The sequence below is a fragment of the Hypomesus nipponensis genome, chromosome 23 (genome assembly GCF_054491055.1).
Source record: "Hypomesus nipponensis isolate SF chromosome 23, ASM5449105v1, whole genome shotgun sequence".
Classification (NCBI taxonomy): Eukaryota; Metazoa; Chordata; class Actinopteri; order Osmeriformes; family Osmeridae; genus Hypomesus; species Hypomesus nipponensis.
Window position 1 is genome coordinate 2,140,555 of NC_140383.1, and position 26,124 is coordinate 2,166,678.

Sequence of the window (26,124 nt, forward strand, 5' to 3'; positions counted from 1 at the left end):
GCACACACACACACTCACACACACTCACACACAGCCTCACAAATGCATGCAGTCACAGTGCTTGCATCAATAGTGACATTGTAATACATCAGTATCTATGGACATGTTCTACACACACAGACTGCATCATGACCCTTTCATGAATGGACTGTGAGAATGAAGAATGCTTTCTCCTTTCAATTCACAATTTGAAATGTCGTTCATAATTCAAGACTGCAAGAATTGTGCTTTGAAATGTCAGAAACGCTTTTAGAGAATGTAGGGTCAAAAGACGATGGTCTCAATTCAGCCTAAAATACCAGGTGTCAGGGGTGGGATCAGAGTCTACCTGAAGGACAATGGAGACCCTCCCCTTTTCAAAATGAGGTCAATTGACGAGTTACAGTGGTTATGAGCCGTGACAGGTAGACTCTGGACGAGTTACATTGGTTATGAGGCGTGACAGGTAGACTCTGGACGAGTTACAGTGGTTATGAGGCGTGACAGGTAGACTCTGGAGCTGTCAGCCCTCACTGCGTGTTCCACATGGAGGCAAAATGTAATGTGTGGCATCTAGTGACAGTCCTACACGGTCCACTGGCATTCTCCACAGGAACACTTCTCGTTTGGATGCAGCTTCATATAACGACAGGCAGCAACGACCTTGGAAACGCAGCAGATCTCACACCAGTGTGCATTAGCGTCCAGTTTTGGGAGATCACAAAACTGGAATAATCCTTCCTGCAGAGAAGTTGTGAGAAAGCATCAGCAGCAACGATAAGGATCGAAGCACCACGTTCACAGTCATCAGTACCTGGCTGGCTGTTTGTCAACAAGCTCACACAAACACGAAAAGGTAACCTTAAAGAAATTGTAATACACAATTGCCTATTGGAATTTAATGGGTCTCCAAACAGAATATATACTAAATCAAATTCCGTGGTCCACATTTAATATCAGTGAAGCCGGCGTTGCGTTTCCTGAATTTGATTTATTTCAAAACACTAGAAGAAGTACTAACAGGGTTTAAATAGTTCATAAAAATTGAATCATAAGAAAGATGTGACTTTTTGCCTCAAATAAAAACAATGTTACTACATTATTATAACATTTAAAAATAATTGCTCATGCATGTTAAATAGTTATTTCATCTGTCATGTTCGTATAGGACCCATGGGGAAAACATAAGAAGGACTCATTGACTGACACTAAGGGTATCGTTATGTTAGATACAGCTGACGGGTAGAACTACAGACATGTAGGGAGAGTAAAAAGACAGATATACTGCATGAAGGTATCTGGTTGGAGAATTATTTGAAAAAGATTTTCCTGCTTTAAAAAAATGTAGGATTGAGCTATCAACATGACATTACAGGGCTGACACATTGTATGACGTGTTACTACGATGTTTTAAACAAGTGCATTAGTAACAGTTCTTATTGTGAGTACCATGAACATTTGAACACGTAAAATTATATAGGTTGATATACAGTACCAGCCCATCAACAAAAGTCTGTTAAATATCCAAACATCATTCCACACTTGAACATCCTTTAAAACACATTATCTGAGATCGTATAGAACATACTGTTACGTTAAGGTAAGGAGGAACACCGCAGAGGGTCTGGCCCAGTGGAAACACTAGCCACCACAGTGGAAACACCAGCCACCACAGTGGAAACACTAGCCACCACAGTGGAAACACTAGCCACCACAGTGGAAACACTAGCCACCACAGTGGAAACACTAACCACCACAGTGGAAACACTAGCCACCACAGTGGAAACACAGTAGACACCACAGCTTCAGCAGGCGCTGTTTTCTGGTTTGTTGTTAAAATAGATTTGATCTTTTCCTTCACATGATGCTCAACTTCCTCCTCATGGGGCCTGTACCATTACTGGCTTCTGCAGGGGGGAGAGAGGGGGGAGAGAGGGGGGGAGAGAGAGGGGGGGAGAGGGAGAGAGATAAAATGAGGGACAAAAGGAAAGAGGAGATTGAAAAACCGAAGCTTTTTACATCTGTGAAGACTCCATGAGTGATGTGTAGTTGTGTGAGATCAGCCGAATCCGTCAAACCAGAAATGTTAATCATTGGTAATGTGTGTGGGTCTGGAACCAGGACCTATGATGCAACCGTGTCGGGGTGAACCACTTCACAGAACCAGAAGGGCTGTCGCCATGAGATCGTGTTATGGATGATTCATGGTTTAGTTCAAACCACAACATAATCATGTGTTTCAACTTTCAGGGAACATTTTAACACTTTCTGGCATTAAATGCGACACTTTCAGTGCAGCTTATGTTTGCACAGTTTCAAATGATGAAATGTTTTTATTGTTAGTTGAAAGAAAATAAAAATATGGTTTGTATCAGTGTTGATAGGCCCAAAAAAGATACTGAACATGTTGCAATTCCCAGGAAAATAGAGCATGCATACAGCGACAATTAAGTACAATTTACAATGGTTTAGCACTGATGTAAAAGTCACACATGCTGCCTCAAAACAAGCAATCCCTTCAAAATGTATATGTCCATGACCAGTTATTAAAGCATTTTAGTAAAAACCATAATCATTTGCAAAAAATAAATTAACTATTGTTAATAAGAAACATGACCGCACAGCAACGACCAAACAAGAGACCCCTGGCAGACCACCTCCACCAGACAGACCAAGCACCCCAAACAGACCAGCCCCGCCCAGGGCAGACCAGCCCCAGACCACCCCAAACCAGCCCCAGATAGCCCAGCCCCAGGTAGCCCAGCTCCAGGCAGACCAGCCCCAGGCAGACCAGCCCCAGGTAGACCAGCCCCAGGTAGACCAGCCCCAGGTAGACCAGCCCCAGATAGCCCAGCTCCAGGCATACCAGCCCCAGGTAGACCAGCCCCAGGTAGACCAGCCCCAGATAGCCCAGCTCCAGGCAGACCAGCCCCAGGTAGACCTGCCCCAGGTAGACCAGCCCCAGGTAGACCCAGGTAGCCCCAGGTAGGGTTGAGTGTCCGGCAGGTCGTACCGCACAGGAGGGCTTGCGCTTGTGCTTCCCCCCTGGGTTCCTCTGGGTCAGAGAGCCCCTGTAGAGAGAGTTCCTCACAAACACGTCCGTCTGGTCTGGAACACACACAGCTACAATGTACACACCTTTACTGGTCTTTCAACATCTCACAGTAGCTCCTACCCCAGTGTGGCTCTTCACCTTGTATTTGGTGCCTGTCTTTTTATCTACTGACGTACTATAGGAACAACTGTCATGATAGCTCCACTACAAACGTAGCTAGCATGGTTAATAGTGCTTCTCTTTTCAAAACTCTGTGTGACAGTTTCTTCACATCTGAAAATCTCAATGAGGTATAAAGAAGCAGTGTAACCCTTCATTGTTTGACATTATGAACCTGAATATCTTCTACTTACTATGTCTATGATCATGCACCAACCTACCAAAGCAAATTCCTCGTATGTGTAAACTTACTCGGCAATAAACCTGATTCTGAATTATTACATCATGTCAAATGTCAGCCAAACCACCTGCCCGGGTCAAAAGATCCCAACATGACCTGATATCATCACTTAAACAGCCTCCAGACTCCCAGAGCACCATGTTTCCCTCTGTCCCAACCTCAGGACCGTGGGTCTCTGAGAGTGTGGGGTCTGAGAGTGTGGGTTCTGGGAGTGTGGGGTCTGGGAGTGTGGGGTCTGGGAGTGTGGGGTCTGGGACTGTGGGGTCTGGGAGTGTGGGGTCTGGGAGTGTGGGGTCTGGGAGTGTGGGGTCTGGGAGTGTGGGGTCTGGGAGTGTGGGGTCTGGGAGTGTGGGGTCTGGGAGTGTGGGGTCTCTGGGTGCGAGCTTGCAGGAGCCCTGCCAAGCGTTCTTACTTGTGGGAAAGTCGTGGGAGAGCCGTCGTGATTGGGATGGGATCGCAGACTGAAAGAGACAAAGAAGAAGAAAACAGGTGAATGTTGTTGTGAGGATGCCACACAGAGGTCAGATTTCAATCAAGGCTATTTGAATCACACCTCAGAGAGCAGACTGGACCTAATAACATAGTTCTAGTACTAATACCTAGAATAGTAAGGTTTCACAGAATGGTTTCACAGATACACTTCAAAATATACTTCTGCTATCAGTGTGTGTAGTTAATGTCTCTGTTGTCTGATCCTGGCCACCCTACCTTCCTCCTGGTCTTATCCACGGGCATCCCTGCAGCACTCAGAGCAGCAATCTTGTTCTCAATATCCGATACCTGGAACCAAGGCAGAAAAACATATTCACACTTCACATCATATGTACATTATTAATGATTTGATTTGAGAAGGACTGTCATTGATACCACACTTTCCCAGCGTGTGCAGCACAAAACATGACCGACACAATATCCAGCGTCTGAAGACCCTAGGTCAGATGAAACGTTTGGCTGGAGGTTCAGCGTGGCTGCTGTGCGTGAGGCGAGCCGCCCACCTCCGTCTGAGATGAGTGGACGCTGGCTGCGGCCCAGGCCACCTTCCCCTCCAGCTCAGACAGCAGCGACGCTCCTCCAGGTCTCGGGGCTAGGGTGCTGGAGGGGGGTCTTGGGGGGCTGGCATCCCCCCTCACGCTGCTCTGTCCTGGGGGGGCTCCGGGGGTCGTTGGCCTCCTGGGCTCGTCCTCCTCGGAGCTCAAGCTGTGGTCGCTGATGTTCCCTGTCAGCTCATCCAGCTTCCGTCTCAGCTGCAGTTCCTCCATGTCCACCTGGATCCACTGGGGCTGGGGAGGCACACTGGCTGGGGCCTGGAGAGAATATCACCCCCAGATGATGTTATGGTTTCAGTCAGGTTTTCAGATGCAGTATCTTCAGCTGCTTTCAAGGGTGTAAAAAGGAATCACATCGGACATCGAGTAGATTTCAGGAAAAATGGCCAAACGGAAAATGACTTGAAATAGTGAATTAGGGAAATGTATGCCATGCTGTTCTCGAAGGGCTGTGGACCCCCTGGCAGCAGAGGGCTGGAATATGAGGAGTCTGAATCCACACTCGTGTGCCAAGTTATTGATCATAAAAACTGTGTGTGTGTTTACAGAATGCACTCAGGGCTTCTCTCTCTGAGAGGCAAGAGAACCGAGTGAAGGAGTTTCAGTTGTAACAGTCTGAAACACAGCAGGACTGTCTGACGATGAGAACACAGCAGTTAAATCTGCCTTCAGTCTCAAACAACATGCTTCTAGACAGAACCATCCCCATTTGACATTGATGGAGTGTTGTGTTCAACACCGCCCTGTTGTCTAGAGGGGTGTTGTGTTCAACACCAGCCTGTTGTCTAGAGGGGTGTTGTGTTCAACACCAGCCTGTTGTCTAGAGGGGTGTGGAGGTACCAGGTCAGAGGGCGGAGTCACTTTCTGCTCCAGGCGGCTCAGAAGGGTCTCGATGGCCGACATGCGTTTGTTCAGCTCACTGATCTAGGGACAGAGAGGATGTGGGAGAGAGAGAGGATGTGGGAGAGAGAGGATGTGGGAGAGAGAGGATGTGGGAGAGAGAGGATGTGGGAGAGAGAGGATGTGGGAGAGAGAGGATGTGGGAGAGAGAGGATGTGGGAGAGAGAGGATGTGGGAGAGAGAGGATGTGGGAGAGAGAGGATGTGGGAGAGAGAGGATGTGGGAGAGAGAGGATGTGGGAGAGAGAGGATGTGGGAGAGAGAGGATGTGGGAGAGAGAGGATGTGGGAGAGAGAGGATGTGGGAGAGAGAGGATGTGGGAGAGAGAGGATGTGGGAGAGAGAGGATGTGGGAGAGAGAGGATGTGGGAGAGAGAGGATGTGGGAGAGAGAGGATGTGGGAGAGAGAGGATGTGGGAGAGAGAGGATGTGGGAGAGAGAGAAACAGTGAAATTGAGAATATAAGAGATTACATTTTCAAATAAAGCACTAAAAACATTTGGAATGCCAATATAACTATAAAACAGCTTAGTAAAATACATAGAGAAAAGGCATCAAAGATCACATCAAACACGTATGGCTATTAATATTAAAACAATCCAGCTCTAAATGTAGTGACACTATGAATTTACAAGGTTACACCTTAACATATAAATAACACAGGTCTCTGGTAACAATGACATGAGTTAATCAGCCTTGATTGTAATCAGTCTCTGAACCACACTGCCATAGCGAAACCAAAGGCAGCGTATGGTGGATTAGAAAAACACAGACATCTGGGAAAAAGCTTGTTGACTGGCAGATGAAAGATAGACTGATGTCATGGTTTTGTTTGATGTCTGATGGACACATTGATCTTCTGTCTCTCCTCCATGTTCTCCCCTCAGCTCCTCTCTCTGGCAAGGGCCAGCTGTGAGACTAATGTAGCGCCGCCACTCCAGCGTATCGAAACTGGGCTAGAGAGGCCTGACAGCTGGAGGTGACAACACTGTGTTGATGAGACTCATCCTGTTTGCTGTGTTGATGAGACTCATCCTGTTTGCTGTGTTGATGAGAATCATCCTGTTTGCTGTGTTGATGAGAATCATCCTGTTTGCTGTGTTGATGAGTCTCATCCTGTTTGCTGTGTTGATGAGACTCATCCTGTTTGCTGTGTTGATGAGACTCATCCTGTTTGCTGTGTTGATGAGACTCATCCTGTTTGCTGTGTTGATGAGACTCATCCTGTTTGCTGTGTTGATGAGTCTCATCCTGTTTGCTGTGTTGATGAGACTCATCCTGTTTGCTGTGTTGATGAGTCTCATCCTGTTTGCTGTGTTGATGAGACTCATCCTGTTTGCTGTGTTGATGAGACTCATCCTGTTTGCTGTGTTGATGAGTCTCATCCTGTTTGCTGTGTTGATGAGTCTCATCCTGTTTGCTGTGTTGATGAGACTCATCCTGTTTGCTGTGTTGATGAGACTCATCCTGTTTGCTGTGTTGATGAGACTCATCCTGTTTGCTGTGTTGATGAGACTCATCCTGTTTGCTGTGTTGATGAGACTCATCCTGTTTGCTGTGTTGATGAGACTCATCCTGTTTGCTGTGTTGATGAGACTCATCCTGTTTGCTGTGTTGATGAGACTCATCCTGTTTGCTGTGTTGATGAGACTCATCCTGTTTGCTGTGTTGATGAGACTCATCCTGTTTGCTGTGTTGATGAGACTCTTCCTGTTTGCTGTGTTGATGAGACTCATCCTGTTTGCTGTGTTGATGAGTCTCATTCTGTTTGCTGTGTTGATGAGACTCATCCTGTTTGCTGTGTTGATGAGACTCATCCTGTTTGCCGTGTTGATGAGACTCATCCTGTTTGCCGTGTTGATGAGACTCATCCTGTTTGCTGTGTTGATGAGACTCATCCTGTTTGCTGTGTTGATGAGACTCATCCTGTTTGCTGTGTTGATGAGTCTCATCCTGTTTGCTGTGTTGATGAGACTCATCCTGTTTGCTGTGTTGATGAGACTCATCCTGTTTGCTGTGTTGATGAGACTCATCCTGTTTGCTGTGTTGATGAGACCCATCCTGTTTTCTGTAGCATTTGTCCTGGTTTGATCTTTGTTTTGATTCAGATCATCTGATTGGATGCATTTACCTGTGTGTGTGTGTGTGTGTGTGTGTTTGAGTGTGTGTGTGGGTGCAAGAGGGAGTGAGTCTCCTCAATACCGGCGGGGGAGCTGATTGGCTGAGGCTCTCCTGGGACGCCAGGCTGCATCGGCGGTGGTAGAGCGGGAGGTGCCGGAAGTCTTCCTCCTCCTCTTCCTCCTCATACCCCCCGCGGAGGAGAGGCCCGCTGGTGCTACCTGCCGAGGAGTGGCTCACCTTGGACAAGGAACGAGGAGAGAGAGGGAGAGAGAGAGAGAGAGGCCTCCTGCTCTCAGGGAACAAACCATCGTCTGGAGGGAGGGAGGGAGGGAGGGAGGGTGGGAGGGAGGGAGGGAGGGAGGGAGGGAGGGAGGGAGGGAGGGAGGGAGGGAGGGAGGGAGGGAGGGAGGGAGGGAGGGAGGGAGGGAGGGAGGGAGGGAGAAATACAAAGAGAAAGATCTACAGAGTGATTGAAAAATCGAATGAGTATTCATAGTGTAGGTGTGAGTGTGCATGCTCTTGTGCACAATTCTCCGCCCCCATCCTTTATTCACCATAGCGTCCAGACCTGTCCAGACTGGCCCGGTGCCTGGAGCGGAGTTGGACGTCTGTGCTGAACTCTGGGTCTATGTCTCCTTGTTCCTCCAGGATCTGCTGGAACATGGAGGCCATGTCGGCCTCTGCGATCATGGAGTCCCTCCTGCTGTCCAGGGCGTCCTGTGGACACTGCACACACCAGCCACTCTTACGTAATACAAACACCCTCAGGAAAACACAGGGATTCTTTCATTTTTGAAAAGCAATATAATAATTAGCTTTTAGAATCTTAATATAATTCAAGGAGGACGGTGAATCAAACTACTATGAAATAATAACAAATATTATAAAACAGGACAAAGGCGAACAAACAATTCAGAGTTTGTTAGTGAGTGGAGTTGTTATGGAAACAGCAAAACAGGGATAGTATGAGAATAGCAAACTTTTTCCTTTTACTTCAAAATGAAAAAACTGAAGTGGAAGGAAAAATGACACATCCTGTATAAGTGCCACGAAGGAGTCTGTATCCGCTCAGACACACTTGATGTGGTTCAGGCAAACCATTCTGTCACAGCTCAATATCTGACAAAGCTTGCTTTCATCTTCCTATCTGGCTGTCAATAGACAAGATGAATTGTGCAGCAGAACACTATAAGAGATAAGAGAAGGTGCTATCAAAGAAGATCTATATTTACAACTAAACCAAAGCTTTCCTGCAACGATCACATCAGATGCTTGTTGAAAGGGACAGATATTTTGTTGATAAAATGTGGAGTCTTCTTCTGGATGGTCTTATCATTGTTTCTGCAGTTTCCAGAACCATATTATGCTTTCTGAGAAGCTTTGCTTTTTATGATTCAATTTCATCGGATTTATTGGATGCAAAAATGCAGTCTGTAGCGGAACAGGTCTGTACATAAGATAAGAGGAACAAAAACACCAAAGGCCTTAAACACTTCAAATAAGTTAAACAAGTAAAGTTGTTAAAGATCTATTGGAAGCCTAGCAACACAAGCATAAATGTTGTTGTTTTTCCCCCTACTTATGGAAAAATATTTTTACCAAAGAATTCCGTTTTAGTCGCTCTGGATAAGAGCGTCTGCTAAATGACTAAATGTAATGTAGTAGCATAGTTTGGTCTTTCACTGGTGTCATACACGTATGTATAATATGATTGCTAAAATTGGCTGACTTAATTGACTCAGTACCAAATTAGTTCCAGATGCCACAGACCAGAAACACCTTCTGACGTTAAATGCAAACAAAGTTAAAGAAGAAGTAGAAGAGATCTATACCTCCTGGAGTCAGTTCAGAGACCTTTCCAACTGAAAGATGCAGGACCCACAAGTTTTCTAAACTGTTACAGCGAAGCTGTATTGTATCAACTGGCTGGATGTTAATGGGTTAAAGTGTTAGTTACTGCCAAGCAGAGAGAGAGAAGACTGCCAGTCCAATATAATGCATATAGAGAGTCTGCTCACTGCATGCCAACTAGAAGCCATTTACTGTATTTTTTATGTGGATTAGTGTGTGTGCATGTGCAGAATTGTGTCAGTCCATACATATCATTTGATATGGATGTGGGTGTGGTTACACAGTTAGCATGGAATAATCCCAGCTCCAACATTGACCATTATCAAGACAAGTTGACCACAGGAAGGACTTGGGGTCAAGTTAAGGGTTAGTTTAGTTTTGTGACCTTTGTGCCCAGTCTGTACCTGGTAGGACTGTCTTCTCGAGTGGGTGGAGTAGTTGGGATCCAGATCAAAATCAAAAGGTTGAACCGGAAGAAGCCGTTTGGTCCTTCTCAGCTTCAGAACCCCAGGAGAGGTTGAAAGACCATCACCGGAACAGGAGAGGACAGGATATGAGAGGATAGGAGAGGACAGTAGAGGATATGAGAGGACCGAAGATGGGAAAGATGTAACTCATACCTTTCATGTACTTCCGAGGGACATTCATGTTGGGTCCTGCACTACTCTATCTGAACCACTAGAGGGTAATCTTTCAATATAAAACACAACAAGGGAGAAGGTTGGACAAGAAAATCACAAAAAAGTGTCTAGCAGTAATCCTGCTATCCGTTGGGGCGTTCTGTGGTCTTACGCAGCAGACAGAAACCTCAGTAGACACGGGGGGGGTGAGCTTAAAGAAGAGGTCGTAGATAAACGTTCTCAGACACTCACATGCTGACGCCTGGAATGTTTAGCGTGATTCATGACGGCCTTCGAGTTCTCCCACAGAGCGCCAGGTACGCTGTGCCATGCCTAACCCTTCCCAGCTGTTCTGTGCAGCAGTTGGGGCACACTTCAAAGAGACCTCCCCTCCTACCATGTGAAGATGAACGCAACTGCACCAAACTGGAGCCAAACGTTGTGAACAAGTGTGCCTGGTGACAGACTGGGACCCAAAAGCTCACAGATGTTGAAACCATCCATCCAGGAGGAATGAGGAGACGACTCTCAAGGTCACACTGAATTAGGCAACTGCCTGTATCTGATGATGCACCGCAGAAGCCTTGTCGACCGGCACAAAACACATTCAGGAAATGTGTGACCTGTTCTATGAAGCATTGACACCAAACACAATCTTCTTTATAAAGGGACTGTTCACATAAAATGGTATACTGTATATACTTATCTAGACTCATGTATGGACTAGGTCCAAATGTTATCAAGTCCAAATTGTATCTTTCAATCCATCTATATATTTACTACAAATTCAAAACGTTATCACCATGTGAAATAAGTGTCAAAAGCCTGACAGAGCTTTCGACATCAGTCTGTTTTAGGTTTCAAGGTCATGATGTTTCCATCATAGATTACCAGTGAGAAGAGCCGCTACAGAGCTCTCTTTGGTACTAATTGGCATCTGGTTCCTATCTGCAAGATAGAGGGCTGTGTAGTTTCTCAGTGGGATTTAAGACTCTTCTCCTGCTGCCAAATCCTGTTCCCATTACAGTAACGAAAACACTACATCATTACTAGTAGTACCGTTAGCGTACATTTCTTCCTTATTTCCTTCCTTCCATGATCCCTTCCTTCCTTGTCACCTTCTTTCCTCCATTCCATCTTTCTTACATTACGTAATTTCCAGAGATTATACAAGATGAGGAATGGGTGGAACACTATTTGAAATCCTTTACATTCCCAGCTGTGGTCTTACAGTGATACAACACTTGGACCAGTCCCATGGGAGGGGGCATACAACATAAAGCTATATGTTATAAATGTACATAAAGTATTCAACTTCAAGATGATACACACAGTATAAGCTAGTCCAGTATGGCGTAAAGCTCAAGAGAGAGTCAGACACAGTCAAGGGGTCCTGTACCGATCTGTAGTGTTGATGTTCTGCAGCATCCATGGTGCGTTCCTCATACGTACTGGCTGGGAGGGAAGAAACAATTATGTCAATGTAATAGCACTGTGATCCGGCGGGTTGAAACTTGTTTGAACGTGTCATGGTGCTGTGATCCTGGAATGGGGACGTTCTAGGTAAGGCATCACTGAAGTGGAGGAACTAAGATACTTTTATGAGAAACATGTCTGAAAGAAAATTATATGTTTTGGGATGGGTCTGGCAATGAGAGAAAGAGACAGAAAGAGAGAGAGAGACAAAGAGAGAGTCAGAAAGAGACAGAGACCGAAAGAGAGACAGAAAGAGAGAGAGAGAGAGAGAGAGAGAGAGAGAGAGAGAGAGAGAGAGAGAGAGAAAGAGACAGAGACCGAAAGAGAGACAGAAAGAGAGTGAGAGACAGAGAGAGAGAGAGAGAGAGAGAGAGACAGAGACAGAGACAGAGACAGAGACAGAGACAGAGACAGAGACAGACAGAGAGAGAGAGAGAGAGAGAGAGAGAGAGAGAGAGAGAGAGAGAGAGAGAGAGAGAGAGACAGAGACAGAGACAGAGACAGAGACAGAGACAGAGACAGAGACAGAGACAGAGACAGGGAGAGGAGGGGTCTGAAGATGAGCTACAGCAAAATGCACAACAGAAATCCAGAAGTGCAACATTGGAAACATATGTTTATGTTCACATTAAATAACCGTGAAAAACGTTCTACTCTCACATGGAACATGCCTACACACGCACAAACAAACACCAACCAAAAAAAGGAGTTTCATTAAAGTTGCTAAGTGTCTGGTATCCTTCGAATATCCCTGTTGAAACGCCAGTGACTGGCAGTGCCAGGCTGGATCTGCGCCAGCCAGACATGGGTGCTCAGAGCTGCTCCGTGCGTGTCCTGCCCAAAACAACCCCATCTGAGACACATGAGACCATAACTGAGCTCCTTCTCAAGGTCTCCTCAGGACAGAAGATCTCGCTTGAAGATGAAGTGTCATCTTAGAGACTTGGGTTCTAGAGACAAACCTTCTCATTTCTAGAGGAAGATGAATCAACCATGCACTTACTGTGGACTTCAGGCATGCTGTTTGTGTCGTCGTCAAGGGGAACTGGAGGAGAGATAAGACCAGGACAATTACATTACGTAAACAAATAAGAAGAAAAGACTTCATTAAGAAATGATTTACAGTAATAGAAACTAAATTGGGTTGTTTAATGTTGGTAACTATTTTATACTTTTGCATTAACATTTATTCGTTTAGCACAATGTGTGTAATTTCTGGAGACAAAGCGTTCTGCGTTTTTTTTCTTCTGGTCAATTGAAGCCTGCAAGATTGGACCAACCCAGGCACATGTGACTGGCCAATCACACGGCGAGCTGAGCTCAGCCGACCAGCTCGCTCCGCATCCTCCCCACAGTCCTGTTGGGTGACTCAGCTTATACTGTGCCAGAAGGCCCTCACCTTCAGCATTCACCCTAACCTCATCTTATTCTGCTTTACTGTATCATGCAGTTTGCAAGTGCTAATATTCATTAATAATGTATTCCATTGATTTGTCATAGTAGTTGTTCCCGTGGCTAAAGGATGTTCAGAGTTTATAAAACAAAACAGAAGTGTCATCCCAACTGGGATACAAGCCCGTTGTCATGGATACGACTTTACATGTAAACACATTAAACAAACATAAACTATAACCGTTTAATGCAAAGTCAAAATTTATTGCAATGGTGGAGACTTTTTTCCCACGTACGTCAGAGGACATTAGCCCAGGCCTGAGCCCAGCATCTCTCTGGTCAGAGGACATTAGCCCAGGCCTGAGCCCAGCATCTCTCTGAAGAGGCCTAGTCAGAACACAGCTGTAGGAGGATAGAATGTGGAACAACTGAACGGATGGAAGAGATTAAATAACTCTGATTTGGTAGAAGTTAGAGAGGTGTACTGATCCCTCCAACCCCAAAAAAGAGAGAGAAAAACGTATTTTCAGTGATCCAGAATTTACTGAGAAGGACTAAATATAGTGTACAGTTGGATCTCACTTTACGAAAGTTACACATACAGGGTTAAACTCAGAGCCATAAAGGGGAGTCAGGTGGCTGAGCGATTAGGGAATCGGGCTAGTAATCTGAAGGTTGCCAGTTCGATTCCCGGCTGAGCCAAATTATGTTGTGTCCTTGGGCAAGACACTTCACCTTACTTTCCTCAAGGGGAATGTCCCTGTACTTACTGTAAGTCGCTCTGGATAAGTGCGTCTGGTAAATGTAAATAAAGGTATTTATAGCCAGGTGGCAGATATAAATAGACGTGTAAGGTTGTTGCTTTAGCTACCATACAGTAGCTACCATCCTAAATCCTGCACAAGTACGTTAAAATTAGTTGCCATTCATTTCCAACAGTGAGGTATTGCTTTGTGAAGGACGCAACCAGCATCAAGTCACCCGCTGAGATGCTGCTGAGATGCTATTGACATGCAGTAACGTCAGGAGCAGCAGCTGTAGCACTACTATATAAAGCCTTTCATTTATTGAGGATTTCTAAGTGTAAGCTCCAGCTGACTGAGAGGAATGATCTCTGTACGTGAGCCCTGTCACTCCAGCTGGAGGCTCAGGCCTCCTCAGGTCAAACTGGAGGACCGGGTGAGTGTGTAGGAAACAGTGAGTGTGTGAGTGTGTGTGTGTGTGTGTGTGTAGGACAGGGTGAGAGTCTAGGAGCGGTGTATTGAATGTGTATTCAATAAAAATAATAATATAATGACAAAGATTATTTTTTGAAACTTAACATTTAGTCATTTAGCAGATGCTCTCATCCAGAGCAACTTACAGTAAGTACAGGGACATTCCCCTCGAGGCAAGTAGGGTGAAGTGTCTTGCCCAAGGACACAACGTCATTTTGCACGGCGGGGAATCGATCCAGCAACCTACTGATTACTTGCTCGACTCCCTAACCGCTCAGCCATCTGACTCCTTGACGCCTATTACTGTTTCGAGAGTGCTGTTTAGATGCGAGCACTGCTAAGATTAGCATGTAGTACTACATGTATGGAACAGCATGTATGATACTGTGTTCGAACACACACCTGTGAGGTTGTTCTGCGAGTCGCTGAAATCACCACTCAGCCTCTTGAACAGGGAACGCATCACCTTGGCGCTGCCGAAACGCTTGAAACGAGACTTCACGTTCTCATGGTACCACTCCAGAGTACCGATCTTCAGAACCCTGCAGAGGGGGGCACACAGGGGGGCGCACAGGGGGGCGCACAGGGGGGCGCACAGGGGGGCGCACAGGGGGGCGCACAGGGGGGCGCACAGGCGGGCGCACAGGGGGGCGCATAGGGGGGCGCATAGGGGGGCGCACAGGCGGGCGCACAGGGGGGCGCACAGGGGGGCAGAGAAATAGGTCAGGGGTAACAATGGATGGATGGATACATGGAGGGATGGATGGAGGAATGGGTGGGTGGATAGACAGGTGGATGATAAATGGAGAGGCAGAAGATGTATGAGCCAACAGACACAGGGAAAAACACTGCCTATATTTCAAACAGAGCCAACAGAGAGATATTTTCCACTTTGAGGCCCACTTGCATAGCTCAAATATTTTTGCGGCCTAGCTAGCACTAATTACTTTTACTGTATGAGTCAGATGAACCTTATCTTTGTAATTGTCAATATAGCTTGAAATGTAAAATTTGAACCCCTTTTTCCCTCTTGCTTGAAGGGCAGCAACATAGAATCCTTTGTACTTTGTTGATTGTCATTTTGGGAGGACAACCCAAACTCCTCATAAAAAACGTCATTTTGTGTTTGAGAACTTACGTTCCTTGCTACCGGAAGTTGTTGACTTTGCTTATGCAATATGCGAAAGTGATGCGTGCATAGTGAATTGAAGTGGGCGTATGCAAGTTACAGTAAGGCGGAAATGTCAGTTGGGGTTTCGTCAACGTACCAAGCTTAACAATTGGCGTTTCGGTCATGACGAATTAAAGGCAAAATGTCATTTTAAAATGTGTACAAATTTGCCAACAGTATAAATCAATATTACAGTAAGAAATGTATGCATTTTTCCTTCTTGAGTTTTCATTGGTTTGGCGGCCCACCTGTATTGCCCTAGCGAACCACTAGAGGGCTGCGGCCCATAAGTTGGGTATCGCTGATTTAGACAGTTATATACACTTCAGAACAGTCCTTGATATATCTGATACATGTGTTTCTGTCCCGAGTGAGAACCAATCATTCCACATTATTCAATATGGATCAGATGCAGGATGGGGAAGTGTCTGATGCTTCAGTCCAGGACTGTGGAGATTGGGCAGAGGCAGAGGATGTCAGTGGCCAATGAGAGGGCCTGTCGACACCGGCCTCTCAGTCTGCCCGGATACCCGGAGTCATGAGGTTATTTGAATTGCTACATTATTGTAGTATTGGAAGTCTTCCATGTTCACCACTGAAGCACAATTTTTAAAAGCTCTGTTGAGTGAATAATACCTTCGCATTTTTGGAACTCACACTGGCTGAACCACTCGAGTAACCAAAGCAATGAATGCAACAAGTCTGCCCCAATCGCCTCCCCCTCCCTAACAAGCGTCGTGTCTCCGGTCCTCACCTGGCCATGCGGCAGGGGTCACACACCCAGCCCCTCTCCTTCTTGTTGTATCGGCTGCAGGCCTTGCAGGTGTACAGCTGGCAGTCCAGACACTGGCGCTTGCTGTTCACTAGGAACTTGAAGGGCTGCAGGCAGCGGATGCAGAGGGAGTCTGTCAGGCTGGTCTGGGTGCCCACCAGCAGCTCTCGCTTGGTGTCCTCCTTCTCTATCTTGGTCTTCAGGTCGCTGGAAGAGAGGGACGAGGAGATGTCGAATAATGACTGATGGAAAGGGATATATACAGGCCTGGTGGGGATGGATAGACAGATGGATGGATGGATGGATGGGTGGACAGATGGATGGATGGATGGGTGGACAGATGGATGGATGGATGGATGGACAGATGGATGGACAGATGGGTGGACAGATGGATGTATGGATGGACAGATGGATGGACAGATGGATGGACAGATGGGTGGACAGATGGATGGTTGGACAGATGGGTGGACAGATGGATGGATGGACAGATGGGTGGACAGATGGATGGTTGGACAGATGGGTGGACAGATAGATGGACAGATGGATAGATGGACAGATGGGTGGACAGAGATAGATGGATGGTTGGACAAATGGATGGATAGATAGATGGATGGGTGGACAGATGGGTGGATGGACAGACAGTGAAACAAAGTGGGACTGTAGAACACTACACAGTATTGTCTGTCTTCCCTCCCCTCTGTCAGGTTAGCTGCCCCAGTGGACAGTGACTCCCTGGGTTATAGAACGGAATGAATGGGACTCAAAAACCTGGAGGCCATGGAGGCAAAAACAAACAGATGAAAAAAGAACAAAGGCTTGTATCCTCTGCTGGAGGGCATATGTGAATCCATATCTATAACATCATCAGCCAAACGTCCTTGAGGAGATGAATCCATATATATAACATCATCAGCCAAACGTCCTTGAGGAGATGAATCCATATATATAACATCATCAGCCAAACGTCCTTGAGGAGATGAATGACCCACATTGTGCCTCCCCTCCAGCTGGGGTAGTGTATCATACAGCAAGTTCAAAACCCGAACGCCAATTTAATGTCATCAACCAGCAGCTGAAAGGCGTATTGCTCTCTTTAAGAGGAACCATATGTTTTAGAAAAATGGCCAGAATAATCAACCATGCCTGTTGGTCAAGACAAATAGACTCCATGGCAAGATTCTAAACAAACATGGGTCAAAAAACGTAACATCTCCTGCTTGCAAATTTCGCCACATCACTCCAACAATCACGACAAACAGTGATTCTACTGGTCTGTCATGTCCATCAACATAACTTAATACTTTCATCCAGCACAGAGAAGTCATTAAGGTCTTCATGGAAACATTTCTGGGGCCTAGTTATGATGAGATCCAGATGTGACTCCGCTTGGAACTTTGCAATTCAAGGGTAATTAAGAAAAGTGATTATAGGAATTAGCAACGCACTCAACTCAACCAGTATGATGTCAGTAATCAAAGGCTTATAAAATGCTGTCCTGAAACCTCAGACAGCCCACAGTAAGGGGTGACATGTATTGCTCCATGTTCAGCTAATTTATGAGGATTAAATAAAATGTAGTGGTTTTTTGCCATTCATAGACCCGAAGATTTAACAGACTTTTATTTTTTTTAATTATTTTGTGCATTATACAAGATAAAATACAGTAAGCCTGCACATCTTCACAAACCTTGACATAAACACAGGCTCTCCCTCCCTCCCTCCCTCCCTCTCTCTCTCTCTCTCTGTCTCTCTCTACTAGAGTATGACTCTAAACATTTAGGCCACCTACTGCAGCTATAGAATTTCAACATTTCTCAGATTAGAACCACTGAGTCTCTCTGGTGTTGTGAGCGCTGCGGAGAGGAGAAACATCCATAAAGACGCTGGGGTGAAAAAGGCAGAACGAATCGACTCGGGTGGAGTCTGGTAGGCGCCCATCAAGGAAGACAGCCACCCTTACTGGCTAGGAGGTTTATCTGGTCATGCTTATCCCATTACAGCCCATCCTCGGGGTAGGAAGAGGACTTTGTCGCTGGCTCAGATAGGTCGATGAGCCCTCAGAGAAACCACAGCACAGCTGTGGGGTATTAGCCATGGGATATAAAAGTAATATCAGTTAAATCTGTCCTCCTTTGACATTGAGATCCCATGGACTAGGTATATATCCTGTCTCTGAGTGAATTGGGGAGCTATCCGTGCCCTGGAGGTGGTAGCTGCTAGCTGCTTGGTGGCACGTGGCAGAACCTCTGGATTTGGGACTCAGTTTTGAAGACGCTCGTTGGTATAGGGGTGTGATACAAGTGCTATGTGGGGTCTGGCAGTGCAGTAGTCAGAGAGATAGTTTAGGGACCAAACCTGGTTTGTGTAACTCATTTTGGGGCTGACTAAATAAAAAACGATTCTGAGGAAAGAAAGGTGTTTCGAACTATCACCTACTGTATCTGGACAAGGTTTTGTTCCGAATGTGGATCAGCAATTGAATGCATTACAATATTTATATAACGTTAGATTTTGTACCAATACCATAATTAAATGGATAATCAAGTGTTCACTCAGGCAGATACTAAACACATGGGTCTAAGATTTCAGTTTGTATGGCTTCAAAAACAGAGAGGGCTACATCCCATAATACACACATCTGGTCGAGGACTATATTGCTCTCCAAAATATTCAACATTATTAGCATGATCACATGGATGCTATATGGATTTTTATTTTCCCTTCTAACTTGATAAAAAGGCTTTAAATCTCAGTCCCCTGTTTAGCTGGCTCTCCAAAGGGGTGTATGAGCCAGACAGATAGAGTCCAGACCCCAGGAAGAACACTTCTCCCTTTCAAGGACAACTCTTGGATGCTCATCAACACCTCTCTCTCTCACCACCTCTCTTTCCTCTCTCTGTCTCTGTCTGTCTGTCTGTCTGTCTGTCTGTCTGTCTGTCTGTCTGTCTGTCTCTCTCTCTCTCTCTCTCTCTCTCTCTGTCTCTCTCTGTCTTTCTCTCTCACCACCTCTCTCTCTCACCACCTCTCTTTCTCTCTCTTCTCTCTTTCTGTCTCTTTTTGTCTCTCTCTGTCTCTCTCTCTCTGTCTCTCTCTCTCTCTCTCTCTCTCTCTGTCTCTCTCTGTCTCTCTCACTACCTCTCTCTCTCTCACCTCCCTCTCTTTCTCACCACCTCTCTCTCTCTCTCTCTCTCTCTCTCTCTCTCTCTCTCTCTCTCTCTCTCTCTCTCTCTCTCTCTCTCTCTCTCTCTCTCTCTGTCTCTCTCTGTCTCTCTCACTACCTCTCTCTCTCACCTCCCTCTCTTTCTCACCACCTCTCTCTCTCTCTCTCTCTCTCTCTCTCTCTCTCTCTCTCTCTCTCTCTGTCTCTCTCTCTCTCTCTCTCTCTCTCTCTCTCTCTCTCTGTCTCTCTCACCTCTCTCTCTCTCTCTCTCTCTCCTGTGCTCCCCTTCCTGCCCCACTGTTCCCCCTCTCAGTTTGTGCTTCATCTTCTCTCTGTCGCTCGGTCCTCTCTCTCTCGTTTAAATATTTTCAAAATATGCTCTATAAAATATGTCCTTCTGTATGTTTCCAATGTTCTGATCCAACATATCTGTGGTTTGACAGGGTCCAGGCATGTGCCTTAAAAACTAAATGAGAACCATGAGTGAGAATTCTCCTCTTCTACTCAGACGAAAACAACCACGAGCAAAACAAACAACACTCACTTGGATGGAAAGCAGAAACAAGAAAGAAAAAAGTGGGCACAATATCTGTAAGGCAAGACAAAGCACAGCTGAGAAATCAGAGCAGGGGGAGAGACGGAACTAATTGTCTTTGGGAGAGTGACTCTGTCATGGGGACAGAGATAGAGAGTGACTCTGTCATGGGGACAGAGATAGAGAGTGACTCTGTCATGGGGACAGAGATAGAGAGTGACTCTGTCATGGGGACAGAGATAGAGAGTGACTCTGTCATGGGGACAGAGATAGAGAGTGACTCTGTCATGGGGACAGAGATAGAGAGTGACTCTGTCATGGGGACAGAGATAGAGAGTGACTCTGTCATGGGGACAGAGATAGAGAGTGACTCTGTCATGGGGACAGAGATAGAGAGTGACTCTGTCATGGGGACAGAGATAGAGAGTGACTCTGTCATGGGGACAGAGATAGAGAGTGACTCTGTCATGGGGACAGAGATAGAGAGTGACTCTGTCATGGGGACAGAGATAGAGAGTGCTTTTTTCAGTCGGGGAAAAGAACAGTTGAGCTCAATTTGGCCATGTGACTTAGATATGGTCATTTCCTCTCATGAAGGAACACATTTGCCACATGAATTCCAGAGCTTGGTTGCATAGGCCTCCACACATGAACATGTACAGTCTGACTGGGACTTCACTGACCCAGTTTGCCGTTGCGCAATTGCAGACAAGTTAATCAATTGCAAACGTTGCTCACCGTTCGGCCGTCACTGATCATATTTTCTGAGTGCCGTAAAGTTATATTAATCATAAATAAAACCCTGTTTAATCATTTATTTAACACAAATTAAAGAACAGTAGTGGAGTCAGTTGTCTAAGCTGAAGAAGGGTGCACAACAGAGAAAGGAATGATTGGTTTATCAAGCTGGGTCCCTGCCGTTTATATCTGTCTCTCATGGAAAACCCAGGAATCACATACTATATCTGCTACACTTTCACACAAACTCTACAACACACACACACACACACCAAAACAGCATATTTCCATGTATTACTGAACTCCCTTCCACCTGCATTCTAGAACTATACAGTATGGTATACTGTACCCTGCTAATTATTGTCAAAGAATCTCAATGCTGTATACTTTAATCCAATATGTTACACAGGGGAACAAGACATCGGATTAAACCTGAATCGTTTTATTCATGAAGAACATACGGGCCCCACAAGTGAATCTAATTATGACGTCTTACGTTAGCATCTGATGAGGAAGACTTCACGAAGGATCAAAACATACTTCCAAAAACAAACAACTTGCTGCAGTCACAAGCGCTTGGCTAATGATGTAAAAGACCGTAAGCAGATATCCAGGTTCTGGGTCAGAGACTTGAAGTGGTCAGACAAGGTGTGGTATTAAGAACTGTATTAGACTAGGTCACAGGATTGATCAAACTGCTGTCTATGTGAGAATCCCAAACTTGAATTTGTATAGCATGATAAACCAACATGGCATTTTACTGTTTTTGCTAATCTAACCGTTCAGAAACTGATTTGGTTCCGAATACTTCAGTCTCAGGCTAATGTTAAAGTCAGCTGGTTTGTGGACTCCATCCAGCCAGAAAGCCATGGAGCATCAGGAATGCAGCCGACCAATTATCTGGCATTACACGGTCGGGCTTCAGAAACAGGTCATGTGATTGGCGGGTCACCCCTGTGCTCAGTCCAGTCCAGCGTTGGGATGATTCGGCCTTAGTCGTTCGCCCGCAAATTGGGCTCATGTAGGCTGGGTCAGTGTGGTGTTTTAGTTTTGTGTTTGTTTTTTGACGACGACTAACATTAAATCTTCAATCCACAACTAAGAAATTCTAAAAGGCTGTGCTGTCTGTGAATGCAGGAACTAACCCTAACGCTAACCATAGGGAACAAAAAAGCCTGTTGACCGAATTGACTCCATTGTGAACCCTTGACTCCTAATCCTATACCTCAGAACTGGCAATTAAAGGGAACCGGATTAACACGACCCCTAGGGAGATGGCCGTCTGAGCTCACTAAGAGCTTTAAACTGCACTAATAATCAGTTTAGCACTGCATCTGTGCAACAAGTTGTGTACAGTGCATTACATGTGGGAGACCTATAAGCTGACAACATAGCTCTGTAGAAATAAGTAAGATAGTAAGATACAGAAGAACAATGTGATAACTGCTAGTCCTTCAACTGCCTGCATATCCTGGTAAGCAGACGAGCCATGCTACACTTACCCAAGCCTGTCTTCCTCTTTTTTCCTCAGGTCAAAGTCTCTCTGGACGACCTCAAACACGTGTTTGGCCTCCTCGTCAGTCAGTTTAGACAGGTCCAGCTTCTTCGCCATGGCGGACAGTGGCAACATGATGCTACAAAAGGAAGAAACAGAAAAATAGATGAAAGATTATTGTTAATTTGAAATGTTGAAAAAGAGGATTGAACACTCTTTACACAAGAAATATTGTAGGGTGATATGCCTGCATCTATTAATTGTAAATAGCAGTAAGGCAATCTACTAAACATAGTGTTCAGTCTACTGGTCATCCTTCAAAGACAAAGCTTTAAAGGCCATGCTTATCAAAAAGTACACTACTTGAGATTGCTGTTGCAGCGTTGACAAACAGTGCAAGGAATGGTCAGGGCCATAAACATTGTGAATGTTGAGCTTCTTTTAAGCTGAGCCCGTTCTGTTTGAATTTGTGAAGCTGTGGGAGCAGTGAAATATTGACATCTATGGGAGTCAGGTGGATGAGCGGTGAGGGAGTCGGGCTTGTTATCTGAAGGTTGCCAGTTCGATTCCCGGGCGTGTCAAATGACGTGTCCTTGAGCAGGACACTTCACCCTCCTTGCTTCGGGGGGAATGTCCCTGTACTTTCTGTAAGTCGCTCTGGATAAGAGCGTCTGCTAAATGACTAAATGGAAATCTATCAATGGAAATGAGCATGGCAAATTTAGGCTAATGGGATGCATACATATAATCTCGCTAAGTAAGCAGCAAAGACTCCTACAACTCCTTGCCAATTGCAACATAGATCATGCTTTGGTTAACATTAAAACAATTCGGATAGTTGTAGCATGCCAGGTAAATCACAGTAGTCAGTCATTTACATCCAAACACACATCCACATTTGAAATAGTGACCCCTCTTCAACCCCCAAAAGCATTCACATTTATCTGCTGTACAAATACCAAAAACATTTTTTGGGAAAATGGTTTTAATTATTCCCTTTAGGCAGCAATAAATCCACACTGATTGGGCAAAATCTTGGGTGTAACAGCAACTTCCTGGTCCAATGTTAATGTATAAATGTTGAGCAACGCATCTGCTGATAGCATGTGTCAATGTGATTTGTGTATAATTTGTTATATATCTCTTGCAATATTGTTTTATTAATAAAATAAAAAGTTAACTCATAGCATTCTATGTATACGATAACACTGACCAGTTTGAGTGATTAGCAAGCAACTTGGGTCTATGATCTATCACCCACAAAGCAGACCAAACCATGTTTGCTGCCAGTTCTGTTCCTTAATCCTGGGTTTATGTGCTCTCACTTCAACACATTGAGCCTTAAACTTGTATTTTGGTGATATATTCCTCGCCCGAGGTCCACCAAAAAAGGTTCAGAGTTCCCTTACAAAAGACAGCTAAACCCACAAAAAATCCAATGCACACACACCCACACACACACACTGACAAGCATGCAACCAGGTTCTCAGAAGATATCTGGTTTCCAGCAGACAGTCAAATACCAGATAGGATTTAAATCGGTGGTGTGGGCACATTGGATAATCTCTTTCTTGAACAGTAGTAACTCAGACACTGTAAATAAGACATACTGTAGTTCCTTCTTCGGGCTCAGACTGCTAGTACAAGCTACCCTGTGACCTGGCTCCAGCATACCCATCACATCGCCATGGAGAGTAGTCGGCCTGTCTGCGCTTCACAAAATTACGCAAGGCCACATTTTTCCCAGGCTGCTGCTTCACAATAAATGTATTTAGTTTTGCTGAAGATGAGGTAACTTGCACTGATCAAGAACACACACTTTAACACACGCAAACACACACACACACACACACAAAGACACAGGCTGTACACAAAAGGAAATCCTCAGACACACTATTAATAAAAACATTGTATTTAAAGACAGACAACAACCAGAAACCAAGGATGTTTTCAAAACAGTCCTGTTTATCACAAGGCACTGCGTAATTAGGAAAAAAGACACCATAATCGCATTTCTGGTTCACCAACTTGACTGGTAATCCAAAGAGTAAGCATGCCGCTATGACAACAAGTAAAACAGAGTCTTGCTAACCACTGACTGGTAGACAAATAATTACTCGTCATAACAATACAATCAATGTATTATGGCCCTTCTTTGCTTTCTCACGGCTAATCTCCAACACACAAGAATGGAGCAGTTTGTATGGTTATGTGTGTTTGCGTACAGAGTGTGAGTGACTTGACTATTCGAAATTCTTTGAGAATTTCAAAACCTTTCGTACTTTTCCCGGTTGATGTTGATACTGAAGCTTGTAAACTCTTCCTGAATCAGAGGTTCCTCACATGATTTTGACGTTTCCCTTCTGTTTTGTGTCAGCTACAGTGTACAGTAGGGCCTACAACAGGTGCATTGTTGCTCAACTACAGTTGTATTTGCTAAAGGACGGCTGGGGTGATAACGAGATGTGAAAGACTGCGACTCAGTTGAAACCGTGATCCGAACAAGAACAAAGCATCCAAACTGGTTAAGTAACCAAAATTAGTTTGATCTGAAATAAGGACAGATTGTAGGTTTCGCAGCAATGCAGTCTAGTTGTTGAATATCTGAGTTATGAGGTGAGAGCTTTGGCCTTGAACTAATCTCATTACACATTTCTAAAGTTATTAAGCACTTATGAAAACAATGGACTGTCAAGAATTGCAATAAAAATGTCAAATCTGTCTGTTTATGCCTGGACTCTGTGGACAGTCTTCCAGTTCAAAATAGTCCACCTATAAGATTCCACTTGTAAGATAAAATGCCTACAAGTCACAAGTGAATCAAATTGATTAAACCAGGATATAGGACAGTCCACAGCACTATACCGATAGCAGATTACCATCAAAACACATAGTGCTGAGCTGGTAGAAACATGAAATTTGAAACCGCAAGTGTAAATGCACGTCATACCATCTCTAGGCCTACAGAACTCTCCAGTAAGAGAAGTCAATAGGTAACCTATTTATAATAAACACTTACAAACTTCCACGAAATTCCTTAACTCAACCCTGTACAGTATTTGGAAAAGCACTGACATTTTAAGTTACAATCTACCCTTGCTTACCTTGACCTCTGTGTTAGCTTGGTAGCCTGTGGTCGTATTCCCTCTGGAGACGCAGCCAGACCGACTGCAGTGGAGCTAAGAAGCCTGCGGCGCTGCTTAATCACATGTCTTGTTAACTAGGGGAAGAAAGACTTGAAGTCTAACTCCATCCCACCTCCCTGTCCCCCCTCTGAAGGTCAGGACTCATGCTCAGCACACATTACATCACAAGGAATGCCAGCTTTGCTTTGTGGATCTGTTTTATTATTGTTTCCTTCTTTTTTTCTGTCTTTGCCACTGTCATAAGTTTGTTGCAATAATACAAAAACATACCTTTCTTGATAAGCTTTTAGCTGTTATTATCATACCACCATATAGATGCAGATAGATGCCTAGTTATTCACTATTTGTGTTAAATTTAATGGCATCACAATATAATCACAAGAACCATCAGTGAGGTTCGTGGGCAGACTAATTTCCTCTCAAACAGACCAACTCAATTGCCTGTTTAACCTTGATTTGGGCCATGTGAGATCTGCCATTAGACAATCTTCTCATTTCCTGGACTGTCACACCCTGTTCTTGTCGGAAATGAGCAAACAACTGTTTACGTTAGACAGGAGATGGGGGCTGAGTGGTTTGGGAATCAGGCTACCAATCAGAAGGTTGCTGGTTTGATTCCCGGCTATGACAAATAGATAGATACAAACTTTATTGCCACACAACAATGTTGGTGGTATTCTTTTGTCATATGTAGCTCAGTCCAGTAAGGAGGGTATGGATGGGGGGGGATGGGAACAAAATAAAAATAGAAAAAGTCCAGGTCAGCTTTGGGAGTTGAGGAGTCTGATAGCAGAGGGGAAGAAGATGTTATTGAGGCGCATTGTTCCAGCTCGAATGACGTTGTGTCCCTGGGAAAGGCACTTCACCCTACTTGCCTCGGGGGGAATGTCCCTGTACTTACTGTAAGTCGCTCTGGATAAGAGCATCTGCTAAATGACTAAATGTAAATGTTGAAGACAACCCAGTAGAACCTAGACTGGGCAAGCACTGTCACTGACATTACAAATGCATCGCCACAGATGCACTAATTGGAAGCTGTAGGATCAACTGTA

General features: G+C 45.0%; 1 protein-coding gene across 1 annotated transcript; it reads right to left on the bottom strand.

Annotated features, from left to right (window-relative positions):
* Window positions 1–39: 39 nt before the first annotated feature.
* On the bottom strand, window positions 40–25,153 carry mlphb (melanophilin b). The gene is made up of 14 exons (XM_084689925.1): window positions 25,031–25,153; window positions 21,934–22,065; window positions 15,981–16,205; window positions 14,458–14,597; window positions 12,450–12,491; window positions 11,370–11,425; window positions 9,755–9,847; window positions 8,054–8,225; window positions 7,581–7,810; window positions 5,321–5,404; window positions 4,430–4,738; window positions 4,143–4,214; window positions 3,847–3,895; window positions 40–1,886 (listed from the first exon to the last, which is right to left on the bottom strand). Exons 2-14 carry the CDS (start codon window positions 22,059–22,061, stop codon window positions 1,837–1,839), a joined length of 1,650 nt encoding a protein of 549 aa, XP_084546051.1. The 5' UTR covers window positions 22,062–22,065; window positions 25,031–25,153; the 3' UTR covers window positions 40–1,836.
* Window positions 25,154–26,124: the final 971 nt, after the last annotated feature.